The 14249-nt window shown below is 41.6% G+C and overlaps 1 protein-coding gene across 4 annotated transcripts in view; it reads right to left on the bottom strand.

The window, feature by feature from the left end:
- Positions 1 to 14249, bottom strand: part of LOC108933782 (AT-rich interactive domain-containing protein 4B-like) — a 61318-nt gene that overhangs the window by 10307 nt on the left and 36762 nt on the right. For 3 of the 4 annotated variants that reach the window (XM_018751096.2, XM_018751097.2, XM_018751098.2), the window contains 8 exons: positions 12855 to 12931; positions 11572 to 11720; positions 8350 to 8422; positions 7291 to 7385; positions 6893 to 6990; positions 5999 to 6218; positions 5706 to 5905; positions 3571 to 3750 (listed from right to left, as the gene is read on the bottom strand). In XM_018751096.2, coding sequence (XP_018606612.2) covers positions 3571 to 3750; positions 5706 to 5905; positions 5999 to 6218; positions 6893 to 6990; positions 7291 to 7385; positions 8350 to 8422; positions 11572 to 11720; positions 12855 to 12931 — 1092 coding nt within the window. Of the gene's footprint in view, positions 1 to 3570; positions 3751 to 5705; positions 5906 to 5998; positions 6219 to 6892; positions 6991 to 7290; positions 7386 to 7470; positions 7574 to 8349; positions 8423 to 11571; positions 11721 to 12854; positions 12932 to 14249 lie in introns of those variants that run through there. The other variant, XM_018751099.2, reaches the window with a different exon arrangement.

Raw genomic sequence — 14249 nt, 5'->3', positions numbered from 1 at the left:
TTGAAGTTCATGACAGTACAATCAGAAAAAGACTGAACAAGTATGGCTTTCATAGAAGGGTAGCCAGGAGAATGGTTCTTCTCTCCCAAAAAAAAAAAAAAACACATGCCAGTATGATGTAGGTTTGCCAAGTTATATCAGAACATACCACACCTGAACATGTCCTTGGGACAGACAAGATCAAAGTGGAGATATTGGTCATTATGCACATTTTTTGGCGAAAACCAAACATCATATCACAAATACCTCATACCAACCGTCAAAGACGGCAGTGGAGGAGTGATGACTTTGGGTTGTTTGCAAGCACAGGACCTAGGCACCTTGCAGTCATCAAGTCAACCATGAGCTCCTCTTTATACCAAAGTATTTTAGAGAGAAAAGAGAGACCATCTGTCCAACAGCTGAAGCTTGGCCAAAATTGGAACACACAACAGTACAATGATCTCAATCATACCAGTAAATCTACAATTGAACAGCTGAAAAAGAAAAGAATGAAGGTGTTGGAGTGAAGGCATCTGAATAACCATTTAAAACTCCAGACCTCATCCCAATTTAGATGCTGTGGCAGGACCTTCAGAGAGCTGTGCAAAACCAAATTCCCGCAAACATCAATGTTGTAAAGGAAAAGTCAGCAAAAATTCCTCCAAAATGATGAGAGGCACAAGTAGCCAGAAAATGATGACTTCATGTTATTGCTGCTAAAGGTGACTACAAATTTAAATTAACCAGATGCTGACAAACATGTTTATGTAGCGCGTCCTCATAGCCAGCTCTGTTAGTTTACCATGAGATGTTTGGTATTTAAAGCAAAACACTTTTTAATTTGTTCTCCCACCTGGTACTCCATTACGCCTTACTTTTCTTCAACTCATTGGTTTGTGAAAACTTATGTGCAGGAGAAACATGGCACTATCTTGCATGTTGTAAACTAGTATTTACTGTTAAAAAGCAAATACTTACAAATAACGCTTTGGCAGATGATTACAAGTACATACATATTCATTTTTACAGAGACAAGAAGACAACAACCCATACCACTGTGTTACACCGGTATCAATCAGCAAATTAAAGATGGATACTGCAGAGGTCAAACCTACAACCACAGTAAAGTGTATTCAAAAGGGATACTGCCCTCTGGTGGGTTTCAAAGATAACTAAATTTAATGAGGGGGCAATTTCTTTGTCTGGAAAACTGACATTTCACGTTGCCTTGGTGTTAGCTAAATAAATTGTGCTGATTTGAAAGTGTTGAGGCATATTGAGTGATGGGCGAAAAACTACACCGAGTCCTCAACTTACAAACATATTATCAGAAGTTTGTAAGTCGATTTGTTCATACATCTGCACTACAATAAAGTAGATAAAATCTTAATAATACAGACTTCCCTTCATTTATTCACAGGTTACGCTCTGTAAAAACCTCAGATAAAGCCATTATGAATGAAAAAAATTCTGTCGGACTTATTTCACCAACAACAACCGCTTGTCCAATGCAAGGATGCATTGGTCCAGAGCCTATGCCAGAAAGAGAGAGGTCACCCTTGAGGGGATCCAAGTCTGTCGCAATAGATTTAATACATTTTATTAAACTGAAACAACATTAAATATAAGTCTACTTGTCTACAGCTACTTCAGTCTAACTGAAAATAAAAAATAGACGATGTCCACAACCTTGTGCAACCTCAGTGCTGAATGTTGACTAGTTCATATCATAAACAATGGGAGTAACTGATAGTGTTCTGGTGACAGCTGCTGCCTTTAGAGCCAAAGGATGCTGGTTCAAATCTCACCTACTGCTGGAGTACCCTTGAGCAAGTTACTGACCCTCAGCTGCTACAGTAAAATTACCCAGCTTTATAAATGGGTAATTAATTCTAAGTAGCTGAACATATTAAGTTGCTTTGTAGAAAAACATCAGCTATTTGTAAATGTGAAGTGTTTGTCTTCATCTTTATTATTAACACAGTCAGTAATGACTTAATAATACAGATGTACATTGATTTCCTTGCTATACACTGTAAAAGTCCTGAATATAGGTTTAATAAATAAAAAAAAAAATTCTGCGATGTTTTATTAACCCAGAGCTACATTAAGATTTAATTTAAAATGACAAAATAAAAATACGTAATGGGCAGCACAGTGGTGCAGCGGGGGGAGCCTTGCGACCTCTCAGCACATAAGCTGTTTGAACATAGGTTTAAATCCAGCTGAGTGTATGTGGAGCTTGCATGTTCTCCTCATCTGCATGGGTTTCTTCCAGGTGCTCCAGTTTTTTCCAGAGCTCAAAGACATACAGTTCAGGTACACTGTGAAATATATGTTTTTTTCCTTTCCTGTATTTGTCCAAAACTTGTTAAAGAATGCACAGTGCCAAGATATGTCAATGTAAAATAAATATTAAACAAAGAAAAATGTAAGAGTGTCCTTCATCTTCATTACTTGCTTTCAGGAGGGATTTCAGCAGCTGAACTTCAACTGAATATCGATTATTCGAGCTTAGCATGCAGTCCGCTATCCTCTTACAGAGACGGTGCAGAAATATTCTGGGTGTTTTATGCATTTGGCAGAGATGCACAAGTAAATTAATGAAAAGCAATGCAACACTGGGTGAAATGCAGCCTTCTAAATCACCAAGACATTTTCAGAGAGACTGATCATGCATTCATTCATTCATGAACAAAACACCAACCCACGATATCTAACAAGCTCTTAATTTTGGGTTGCTGGGGAGGAAGGAAATTTGAATGACTCGAATGATGAAACAGGTGGGTTGCCCAACATCTGAAATGTGAAACTTTTTCAAATTGATGTTTATAACAGGAGGTGTGGTGGCGCAGTGGGTTGGACCATGGTCCTGCTTTCCGGTAGGTCTGGGGTTCGAGTCCTGCTTGGGGTGCCTTGCGACGGACTGGCGTCCCGTCCTGGGTGTGTCCCCTCCCCCTCTGGCCTTACGCCCTGTGTTGCTGGGTAGGCTCTGGTTCCCCGTGACCCTGTATGGGACAAGCGGTTCTGAAAGTGTGTGTGTGTGTGTTTATAACAGGAGGTGCGGTGGTGCAGTGGGTTGGACCATGGTCCTGCCTTCTGGTGGGTCTGGGGTTCGAGTCCTGCTTGGGGTGCCTTGTGACGGACTGATGTCCTGTCCTGGGTGTGTCCCCTCTGGCCTTATGCCCTGTGTTACCGGGTAGGCTCTGGTTCCCTGTGACCCCGTATGGGACAAGTGGTTCTGAAAGTGTGTAAAAAGGGGGGACACGGTGGCGCAATGGGCTTGGGTGGGTCCTGCTCACTGATGTGTCTGGGGTTTGAGTCCTGCTTGGGGTGCCTTGTGACAGACTGGCATCCTGTCCTGGGTGTGTCCCCTCTAGCCTTGTTCCCTGTGTTGCTGGGTTAGGCTCTGGTTTGCCGCAACCCTGCTTGAGACAAGCGATTTCAGAAAGTGTGTGTGTGTGTGTGTGTGCTTATTACAAGTGAAAAATGGCAGTGAATAAGATTTTTGGCAATCTGTACCTCTTCTCTGCACATGGGAATGGCAAACTGGTGAGCACAGGCAGAGTGCCCTTGTTTGTGTCTTACCTCACATTCCAGCCACAGTAGTGCACCAGGTAGACAACCTCTCCACCCTCCAGGTCTGACTCTTTAACTGTGGCCTCATAAGTCTTAAGGTGGCGTCCACGCCCGTACCTCACTTGCACTTTCATTCCTGGTGGATAGCACTCAAATTCCTCCCCTTCCTCCTCCTGGTTGCTGTCCTCCCTGTGAAAAAGAGGATTTGAACAGTCCTTGAACCTTGATGTGGGAGCGTGCTGGCAGCTAGGCCTCAACCTTTTTTCATGTCTTACGCTCGACCTGGAGTCAACAGAGAGAACCCATTCCCATACGCATGACTTCTTTCACATCTGAATGAAATGCACACAAGCAGAACAGGAGGATGTTCAAACAAGTTGTTTCAATAATTGCAGTGAAGGGCTTTCAGACTTCATATTTCTGAGGAGAATGCCCTTTGAAAGCAAAGCTATAGTTTTCATGAACTATAGGCACAAAGTTTTAAACTGAGCCTGTGGTCCAAAGGAGACTGAAATTCAGCTCAGACTGTCAATAACAGTAAGTTAGACCCACACCAGCTATAGCAGAACAATCCAGACCAACATACTACAGTATGTCCCTTGGCTGCAGTTTATCAAGAAAAATCAAAGCACGGTTAGTCTGAACCGCTTCAAGTGCAAAAAAGAACATGATCAAAGAACTTTCTGACAGCATATGATAGCGATACCAAAAATGTGGACGCTAGCATTACTTGTGACATAATTTGTCGCTTGTGGCAGACGATGCACACTGCTTCCACATAGAACAAAGTCGTTGTCTCCTTCTGGCCTGTCAGATCACCCAAAGAACACTACTACAGAAGTGTGTACCTTGGGATGATCATTAAACCTACCGTGTTCACCACTTATACAGCAGGAAACTCAAATCAGTGTACAGATCTGTACTCAGAGTGGCAGGAACAGGGGAGCATGAGGGTCAGTTTTCCCAGACAAAAGCCATAAAACTGCACGGGCACATACATTTATTCGTTACGTTTACATTTATGCATTTAGCTGATGCTTTTCTCGAAAGCGACTTGCAATTATTTACCCATTTACACAGCTGGGTAAATGTACTGGATCAATTTAGGGTATGTACCTTACTCAAGGGTACTACAGCTAAGGGTGGGATTCAAACTTGCATCATTTGGGTCTAAAGGATGACACTCTAACCATTACAGTACCAGCCGTTCTATTTATTTTATGACATTTCTTCATTTAGCTGACACGTTTCTCATAAGCAACATGCATTAAAGTCTACCTACAATTATTTATCCCATTTATACCGCTGGGTATTTTTTATAAGAGTAAGTCAGGGTAAGTACCAACTCAAGGGTACTACAGCTGGCAATGGGGTTCAAACTTGCAACCTCTGAGTCCAAAAGTAGCAGCTCTATCCAGTACAGTACCAGCTGCCCCTGAGACAAAAGCTGTGAGAGGGAACGAGCACAAGATCTCTTCCCTTTGAAAAGTAAACCTAGTCCAGATGCTGAAATCACACCAATTGTCTCAATCGGAAAAGATGCCAAGACCATCTTCTGTGAACTGTAAAAACTCCCAGCAGAAGCACTGGATCACAAACAAACCTAAAGATTATTAGGACAGCGGTGGACACTATGGACACTAATTATAACCCTACAGTTGCCAGTTAAAGTGCCTGGAGGAGTTCTGCTGTAGTACCCAGTGTGAGTTTCTTAACCTTAATGACTAAAAGGGTAAGATTAATTTCTCGGAGAGGAACTTTGTTTAAAACAGCTAAATTATGACTAATAAAATGAAAAAGCACAAAAAGAGGAAAATGCTGCAAACATCTCAACAAAATAGGAGAATACAGCAGTGTGTCCCATTTCGGTTTCATGGTCCCTAAGAAATGTCTGCTGCATACGGTGGCACAGGACAAAGAAAGAGACAAAATGTAAGTCATATGGAACATATATGGAAACAGCTATTCATGCTTTGATATTGGCACAATGCAGAGGAAAAGTGACATTTCTACATTTCTTCATGGTAAGTAAAGTTGAAATAGGTGCAATTGTATGGTTACATATAATGACATGTTTTCATGTTCCAGAGTTGAGTTCTTTGGCACTTCATAGCTGGGTCTTACATAAAGTATGTGCAACCTACCCAGACTTTTGCTGGGCCTGCTTTTCTTCACAGTCTTCGGACTTTATGCTCTCTGGCTGCAGAGCTGCAACGCGGCCTCCGCTCTCGTCATCCTTAACGCTGTCGTTCTCGTCATTCTCCTCCTCCCGCTCCTCCTCCTTTGGGCTGGCAGCTGTGTTTTTGTGGTTGGTCGCTCCACTTGGCCCAGCCATCTGCTCCTCCTGTGACGAGAGGCATTGTTACCTTGCAGTGACATAACTTACTTTTCAGGCCCTACCCCCTGCAGTTGAGGAGCAAGGGATATGAAGAAGTACCTTGCAGGCAGCAGGCAGAGCTTCATGGGGTTTGTCGCCCTCCCTACAGGGGCTTTGCTCAATCCTTGGGCTAAGGCTTGAGGATGCATTTGGTCCTCCAGCTTCGATTTCAGTCTTCTTGTCCTCTTTGAAACCCTGCTTCTCAACTGGCTTCTGGGGAAGGTCCATCTTGAAGGTGATCCCTGTTGACGTGCAGTACTCTTCAAACCCATACAGATATCTGCAACAGAGACACAATAGCTTTTTCCAAACACTGGCTGTAAAAATAAAAGCAGGAAAACAGAAAACACAGCGGTGACTTTGGGCGAGATCACCTACTCCACTGCTTAAAACAGGAACTTCCTCGGATCAATATTACACAAAGTGGATGGTGACAAACCTTATCTAGTGTCAGGTGCATCATTAAGAATATACATTCCAGAAAGCATTTCCCCCAAGGCAGTCATCACAGCTCAGTGCTTTCAGAGTCAACCAATTACATCTAAACCCTGATCATTGTTTCTTTCATAGCAGCCACTTTCATTTCCATTAGGCCTGCCACACTGAACAATGAGAAAGGTGCCACCTTTAATTAAGGCAGGAAGATGAGGGGGGTGCTCATGTCTCTGTGTTCACAGATGAGCCACATTTTGATAGTGATGTGAGGGCTTGGAATTCCCAAGTTGGGAGGGCAAAGCTCGAGCATTCTCCTACATCCTCCTTGATAGCAGGAGACGGGAGCTGATGGCTCTGCGTGTGGGCAAACAGCAGCCTCGGGGGGTCTGAACTTTCTAGAGTGCAACAGCCCACTTCTGGGCTTCCTCCTTGGGACCCAGAAGAGACTACGGAGAGGCCTCATCGAGGGTATTTTGCTTTTGGGGTAACCGATAACAGCAGGGCTAGCAGGGTACGTACTTTCTGTAGGCACATTTGACATTGTAGCCAGCTGCTGAGTTAAGCACAGGAATCCCCAGGTCCTGGTAAACTTGCTTCCAGACAGCACCGCTGTCAATCTGCAGAAAACCGGAAAGAGAGAGGACAAAAAACAAAGGAAGACAGGAACAAAAAGGACAAGCAGAAGAGACAGAGGTCATCACTGTTATTCCGTTGAACTCATACTGCAACACCCAGAAGTGACAGTGACTTGTGAGCACAACTACCTAATAAGAGATGAATTAAGGACTAGCAGTGTGGCAAGATGTACCGCTCTGCCACAAGCATCTGACAAGGAAGTGGATCAACCACTCTGCACTTGAACCAGCTTGTCTGCTAAAGGATGTGTAAGCCAATGAGTCTGCAGGCAGGACACTCACATTATCAAATCCTCCAAGCTTGTGCACCAGCCTGTAGAGCTTGAAAAGGTTGAGGTTCCTGTAACCCAACACTGGCCTCTTGTTGATAGGAGTGCCTGCAATGGGAGAGATAGCGGTAAAGGGGAGAGTCGGAAACGCGGTTCTGGAAAACGTTCGGGCAACACTGCGACTTTTATTCACCCGGAAGCCCAGCGTCTCGCCAAGCCGAGCCCTCTGAACGCAAATCCTGCTCGATTGCGAGTTCTGGCGAGCAGTACAGAAAGCTTACATGAAGTTGTGAGGGCTGAAAAAAGCAAAAATCTCTTAATTCCAAAAGTGATAAACAATTCTGAGAACAACCACTGTACCAGAAGGAATCACAAACCATTGAAATCAGCACTGAAGGAATTCTATTTTATACTCAATTAGAGGGCTTTTGTTGAAGATATAATATGCGGTTATTTCCGGGCAGTTGGACAGTAAGAGAAAGTTTTAACATAAACTTGAAGGATACTGCATCCAAACGCACAAAAAATGCAACTTTGCATGACATCAGTTGCATTTCTTCAATGAGTGAAAAATTTGGTTCGAAAGCTCAAAAACGCTTATACATTACATTTTTCCAATTTTGTCGTAACCATAAGTAAAGTAGAGACACTGGGAGAAAAACAAGGCATTTCAAGGACGGAGTGTGACTCTTAGCCACAATAGCTCATCTGCACTTGAGTTAAATCTAAAATCATGATGTCTTAGAAATTGCACAAATATATAAAAATTTTCACTACAGCTAAACACTTCTTCTGTAGCCATTTTTTTTTTTTATTTTTAGAGGGTCAAAAAGTAAATATTGGCACATTAGAAAGCCGAATAGAAAATGAGTGTGTCAGTTATATATATCGTTTCACCCGATGAAGTCCTGGATAAAAGAGGCCACAGAAAACATACGGTTTCGTGTTGCACAGGATTACCTGGTACTATGAAAATAAAACATGAGTCTCAATTAAGAGACTGAGACTGGCTTGTTGGGTGTGTGATAGATTCAGAGGTGCATGGAGAAGCAGGTCCGCAGTAGAGCCTCACCTCGGTCCTCCATGAACTTGTAGAGCTGCTGCAGGAAGCTGTCTCTCTCCTCAGGAAAGGGCTCAATCTCCTCCTGGAATTTGACAAGCACAGCGAAAGTGGAAGTCAGCACAGGACAGAGCAGGGAATTCTGTTCTATCCACGCTGGACCATGCTTAACGGCCAAAACTAGACTTGATTAAAGTTGGGTAGTAATGAGTTTCATTTACACTGTTTCAGGTTCTTACGGAAGTTTCTGGGCAAACTATACTTTTCAGAGTACTTTCTGATATTTTATTTTTACTCAGATATATCTGTACAGCGGGGGAGCAGCAGGCTTGGCCAGGTCCTGCTCTCTGGTGAGTCTGGGGTTCGAATCCTGCTTGGGGTGCCTTGCAATGAAGTGGTGTCCTGTCCTGGGTGTGTCTCCTCCCCCTCCAGCCTTGTGGCCTATGTTGCCGGGTTGGGCTCCGGTTCACCGTGACCGCACTTGGGACAAGCGGTTTCAGACAATGTGCGTGTGTATTTGTACAGCAAAAACATACTTTTACTGTTATATGTCATCCCCTTTTTGGTAATTCTGAATTCCTTGCATTTATTGCTTTAACTTTCTCCATTTAAAACTAATGAAATCACCTTTACTGGGAATCACACCTCCTCGCCGTCAGCCTACTTCTATGGACTTAATTTCCTGTTATCAGCTATCAGTGACAGTTTTTGCCTAGGTTAAGAGCCTTGAAAAAAATTGCTGAAGCAATTTTGGGTGAAAATCCATGGCCTCAAACTCAGTCTTTGTTCATTTTTTTTCTTTTTTTAAAAAAAAAAAAAAGAAAATTCAATTTGCCATTTAGCTGAAATATTACTCAAAAGTGATTTACAACATTCACTTATTCATACAACAAGATATTAATACTAGAACAGTTCAGAGTAAACACGCTGTTCAAAGGTAACATAGCAGTGGTTGGGGAGGGATTTGAAGCAACAAATTTTAGATTAAAAGTCGCTACACTCTGCACTACAGACTGCCATGTCCATGGAATATGACATACTGTGTCATGGACTATCCCATATCATATCTAACAGATATAGCACATAAGCAGTGAGACAATCCCATAAAGGGTTAACACTCCCCTGCAATGAAACCAAAAAGACAATTTCAATTCATTCATGGGCAGCGGAAGTGAACCCTAAAGAAGAAAAAGTGAGTTAAAATATATTTAAGAAGTCCTTTCCAAACTGTGAGAGTTGAACTTCATATGCCGGGATATACGAGGCCTAATTGTTTTCTGAGATGAGCCGCTCCAGTTTACATTTGCATTTATATTTAAATTTATTCATGTAGCAGATGCTTTTCTCCAAAGTGATGTACATCTCAGAGAATGATACAGAAAGTACATTGCATCAACAGAAGGACAGATTTGAGTGCAGACACGTGATTCTAAAGTACAGTTCATTTGTCACACACCACCACCGTATGGACCAGTAACTGTATAAATTAATAAACTCTAAGGCTCCAATTTTATTAAAGCACATGGACTATGTAAACAAAAATAGAATTTGAATGTTGCTAACATGTTAATATTAAGTGTAATGTTTGCAAATGAGTAAAAGAAATACACAGGATAAAACAAATTGGTCTGAAGTATTTTAGTTTGCTTGTATCTGATGCTGGAGAATTTGGAGAGAACTGCTAACTGTAGAACTGACTTTCAGAATGTAAAAAAATGTATGTTAATTAATATTAATCGGTATGTTAATATGCTAAATGCACATGTTTCACAAACTGGAGTGATGTCAGCAACAGGAGTACATAAGCACTATTTTTAGTTAATGAAGTTCACTTCATTTCAATTGGTGTATTTTCTATTTCCATTTACTAAAAAGGTCCCACCCAGGATAGTGTTCGTGCCCACATGCAGTAATGTCTTAATGAAAATGTTGGAGTACTAATTCTAACGTCAGTTGTGTGTTATCTTCATGTTTTGTGTTTCGAGTGTACGCCATTTGAATAGCCACTATGCATCATTAACTTATATTTTCTATTCATTCATTCATCCTGTTTCTTGTTATTCTTATTTATTCTTCTTTCTTTTCTGTAACATCCTTGCCCTGTTCCACGATATGTCATTGCCTTGAAGTACAGAGCTGCTACAATGCAAACCAGAGTTCAATCATATCGTATCATCATTTTGTACCGTAATTCTGTAAAATTATTTCCAATTTACTGTAATTTAATGCTGAATGGAACTTCTGAATTCTGTATGAGGACCAGCTTCATCTCATGAATGCCCTTAGTAGCACCCATCACAAAGAAGGCTTTTACAGTAGAGCTGGATGTTTTTTCCACTTTTGTCCTGTTCTTCCTCATGACATACCACTTCATCCCACTGGTCTTTATCTGTCTGTCCGTCTGTTTAAAACATACTGATTACACATCCATCCTGACCAAAAAAGCATAGAGTGGCTACACACCTAACCTGATGGTAAAGGGTATAGGGTATGCACTGTACTGTTGTGCACGTGACAAATAAAACTTGAAACCTGAATTCAAGACAAGAACCATTCCCAAACACACAAGAGGGGGAACAGAAATTGGAACCCGGGCCTTCTGAGTTCCAAGTGCTGGCTCAAACTTTTACATTATCAGGTGCCCTTTAGATTTAGATTTAGATGAGCTCATAGGGGATTCAGAAGTTCCCTACTAGTAGGGCACCCTATGAACATGTTGAATTAAATAGCAACCACCTGACAATGGCCACTGGTAGCCATTCCCATCTTCTTGACAGGTATGAAATAGTAGTGGGGAAATGATAAGGAAAAACTGTAAGCGACTTTAATTAAACCAAGGAAAGGATTTTGTCATCTCATTACTTGGTTATCTTTGGAACACTACAAATTACACTTCAGCTCTATTATTCCAAATTAAATATCCAATTAATCAAAAGCAAATACCATTCATGAGGTCTTAATATTAATGCAACAAGCAGGGTACAACCTCTTCTACGTTCTTACAGCGGATGTAATTGAAGCAACACACGTGGGATGGGGCTCGTCGCGTCCTCTGCCTCATTATTAATCTAGCTGACTGTCCTTCTCCCGGCACAAGACAGGAAACAGCACGTTCTCACCCACAGACAACGTGCATACATAAGCAGTAAGTTCTGAGGCACCACTGGCATTTGGTTGTCGTGTAAGACAAGGCACATTTACAGGATCCTATGGGAGCCAATGCTTTGACATTACCTCCTCCCCCTCACTGCTGGCATCCTCCTCCTGTGCTTCCTCCTCTTCCTCATCATCTTCTTCACTGCTGGAGGACTCCTCCTTCACTTCCATCCTCCAGGAACTAGGTACAGCACCCCGCCTCAGGAAGTCAAGAGCCGCATCGAGCGCTGCGGTGCAGAGAGGGAACAACATTACAAGTGATGAAGGAATGAACAAAGGAACAAACAAAGGGCTACATTCAGACAAAAGAAGCCAACACTCTGCTGCAGCAGTGCACACGGTGGCGTAACCGCGCCCTCCGATTCAACCTCAACGAAGCAGCAATCCGTGGTCAGTAACACGGCATTCACGAAACCGCCCCGAAACACACCAATACTTCACTGCCATCAATGGCACAACCCACCAAGTCCACCAGAGACCCTCAAAACACAAACAACAGAACGAATAAATCACATTTTATTCACTCATCTCCATTTGGTGTAGAGCCAAAATGTGTCAATGTCGCTGTGTGTAGTTAAATCCAAACTGTGTGCTTAGCAGGGATTTAAAAGATGTTCTGACTTCCTCCCTCTCATGTTCACCACCAAATCGCCTTCTGACTGGCAGCCTTTGTTGCTGTTTAAGAGACACGCGTGATAAGGGTGCACATCGGCAAATTCACGGACGCATCCGGAGAAAAAGATTTGCCTCACTAGTGTGAAAATAAAAGTGGCCTGATGAAGAGCTGTGAGTTCAAAACGTTATTTTCTAAAGCACAATAAAACGACACTTAAAACGCCTTGCAAGCGGCATGCTGCAACTATTTGCTGCCATTTAACAATTAAAGTTGGCGATGTTTTTCTCCAAAACACAAAAGGCCGCTGCACAATGCCAAAAGTCAAATCATCAAAAGCTATTTCAAGCTATAATTATGACATCTCCAGAAGAGCACATGGGAGAAAGCCTCGAAACTGGGTGTTGAGGGAGAGGAAATGAAGATAAAACTGGAGAGGGAACACGGTAAATCAGCTGCAGATATACGCAGAACCTGAAAACGATAAGTGTAACGAAAGTTCAATATATTTAACAAAGTATAGTAACACTTAAACAGAAGATCAAGCTTCATCCAGCCTTACGGTCTTGATTGCATTTGATTTCTTAACTCAGGTAAAATAAATCAAAGTTGCTAGCTAACCTGTGCATACACTGGCCTGCCAGGACAATACTTGAGGAACTCAAATGTATACATTCCTGATTACGACTCAGGAGAAGACAATTATTCACCCCCCGTTCTTTTGCCGAACGCTGGAGAGCTTCCTTACCTGCTTTCAATCCAGCCTCTGCTTTAGGAACCGCCTTGAGGTCCAGCTCCTGGACGTCCTTCCGAAACACACTGTACCTGGAACACAGAGAGCCACTAGCTTTTAGAAAACGCACCAGCGAGAGCCGTACAGTTTACAGCAGGCGGTCAAAAGCAATACATAATAAACACGTACTGCATTATGATGAATATAAAAGTAATATTGCTGACTGGTGCTTTGGGCAATGTATGCTTGGTTTTAAGCGGTGCGGTAGAAACTGACCCAAATACATTTCACAGAAACACGTTTTAGATGGAGTTTATTAGAAAGGTTTTTGTTTGACACTTGTGAGATTTAAAAAAATTAAACACGCAGTTTTTCCTTGAGAGCGACGTACATCTCATAGAAAATACAATGTGTTCATTATGATTATATCAGCAGGATGAGACACTTAGATGCAGATGTGTGACTCTTAAGTACAGTTAGTTTGTTTCTTTCCACCATATGAACCAATGTTCATCACACGAGTTAAGTAATTTACAGCCATTCTAATTTGTACAAGCATTTTGTAAAGTAATTAGTTCAAGAGCTGCTCTTCGTAATGATTGCGGGTAACAAGTGCGGTGCTGTAACGTCTTATGACATTTTAAAACAAGTCTGGAATATTGGGAAGCAGACCTGTGTATGTTATCATCTGTAACTATTTACATCTGTTGTCCTCCTTTATGAAAAATCATGGTCATTGTTGTTTCGAGCCAAAATATATAAATACAGAAAAGAGCAGCATGTGCTGACAACACAAAGGCTAAACAAAAACAGAGAGAGCTCAGTGGTGAATACAATCGCTTAATCTTTCTTTGTACTGAAACACTATGCACATAGTTTGTGTTATTTCTCCACTTTAAAAGCAATGGCTTCTAATTCAGCGATGAAAGTTTTGCTTTATACCAAGTGAATTTGGCACAAAAAGACCTATACCTATTTTATCATTAACACTGCCGTCATATAAACATGTAACTAGGTATTAGAGCAGGGATGGAATTTTAAATTTCTTCTTCTTATTATTATTATTATTATTGTTGTTGTTGTATGTATTTATTTATTTATTTATCTATCTATTTACTTACCTAATTACTTAATTAATTGAAATGTGGGTAAAAACAGGCTCAACACGGTTATCAATAATTTGATTAATGTCCCTATATTATTTGGCAAGGGATTAAGACAGCACAAAATTGAGCAAAAGCTCACAGCGTAATTATGTCTGGAGGTAAAAGGTGCATTATTTCAAGTTGAAAATTACGTGAAGTAGCTCCAACTTTATCCAAAAAACAGAATATAAGAGAATTCCATATGGCAATTTAAATTGTGACAGCAGCTATTTTAAATGAAACGGCTAACACTGACACCCCAGAG

Source organism: Scleropages formosus, chromosome 16, assembly GCF_900964775.1.
Source record: "Scleropages formosus chromosome 16, fSclFor1.1, whole genome shotgun sequence".
Taxonomy (NCBI): Eukaryota; Metazoa; Chordata; class Actinopteri; order Osteoglossiformes; family Osteoglossidae; genus Scleropages; species Scleropages formosus.
Note: the sequence above shows the minus strand (reverse complement) of the source record. Positions and strands in the feature narration are given on the sequence as shown.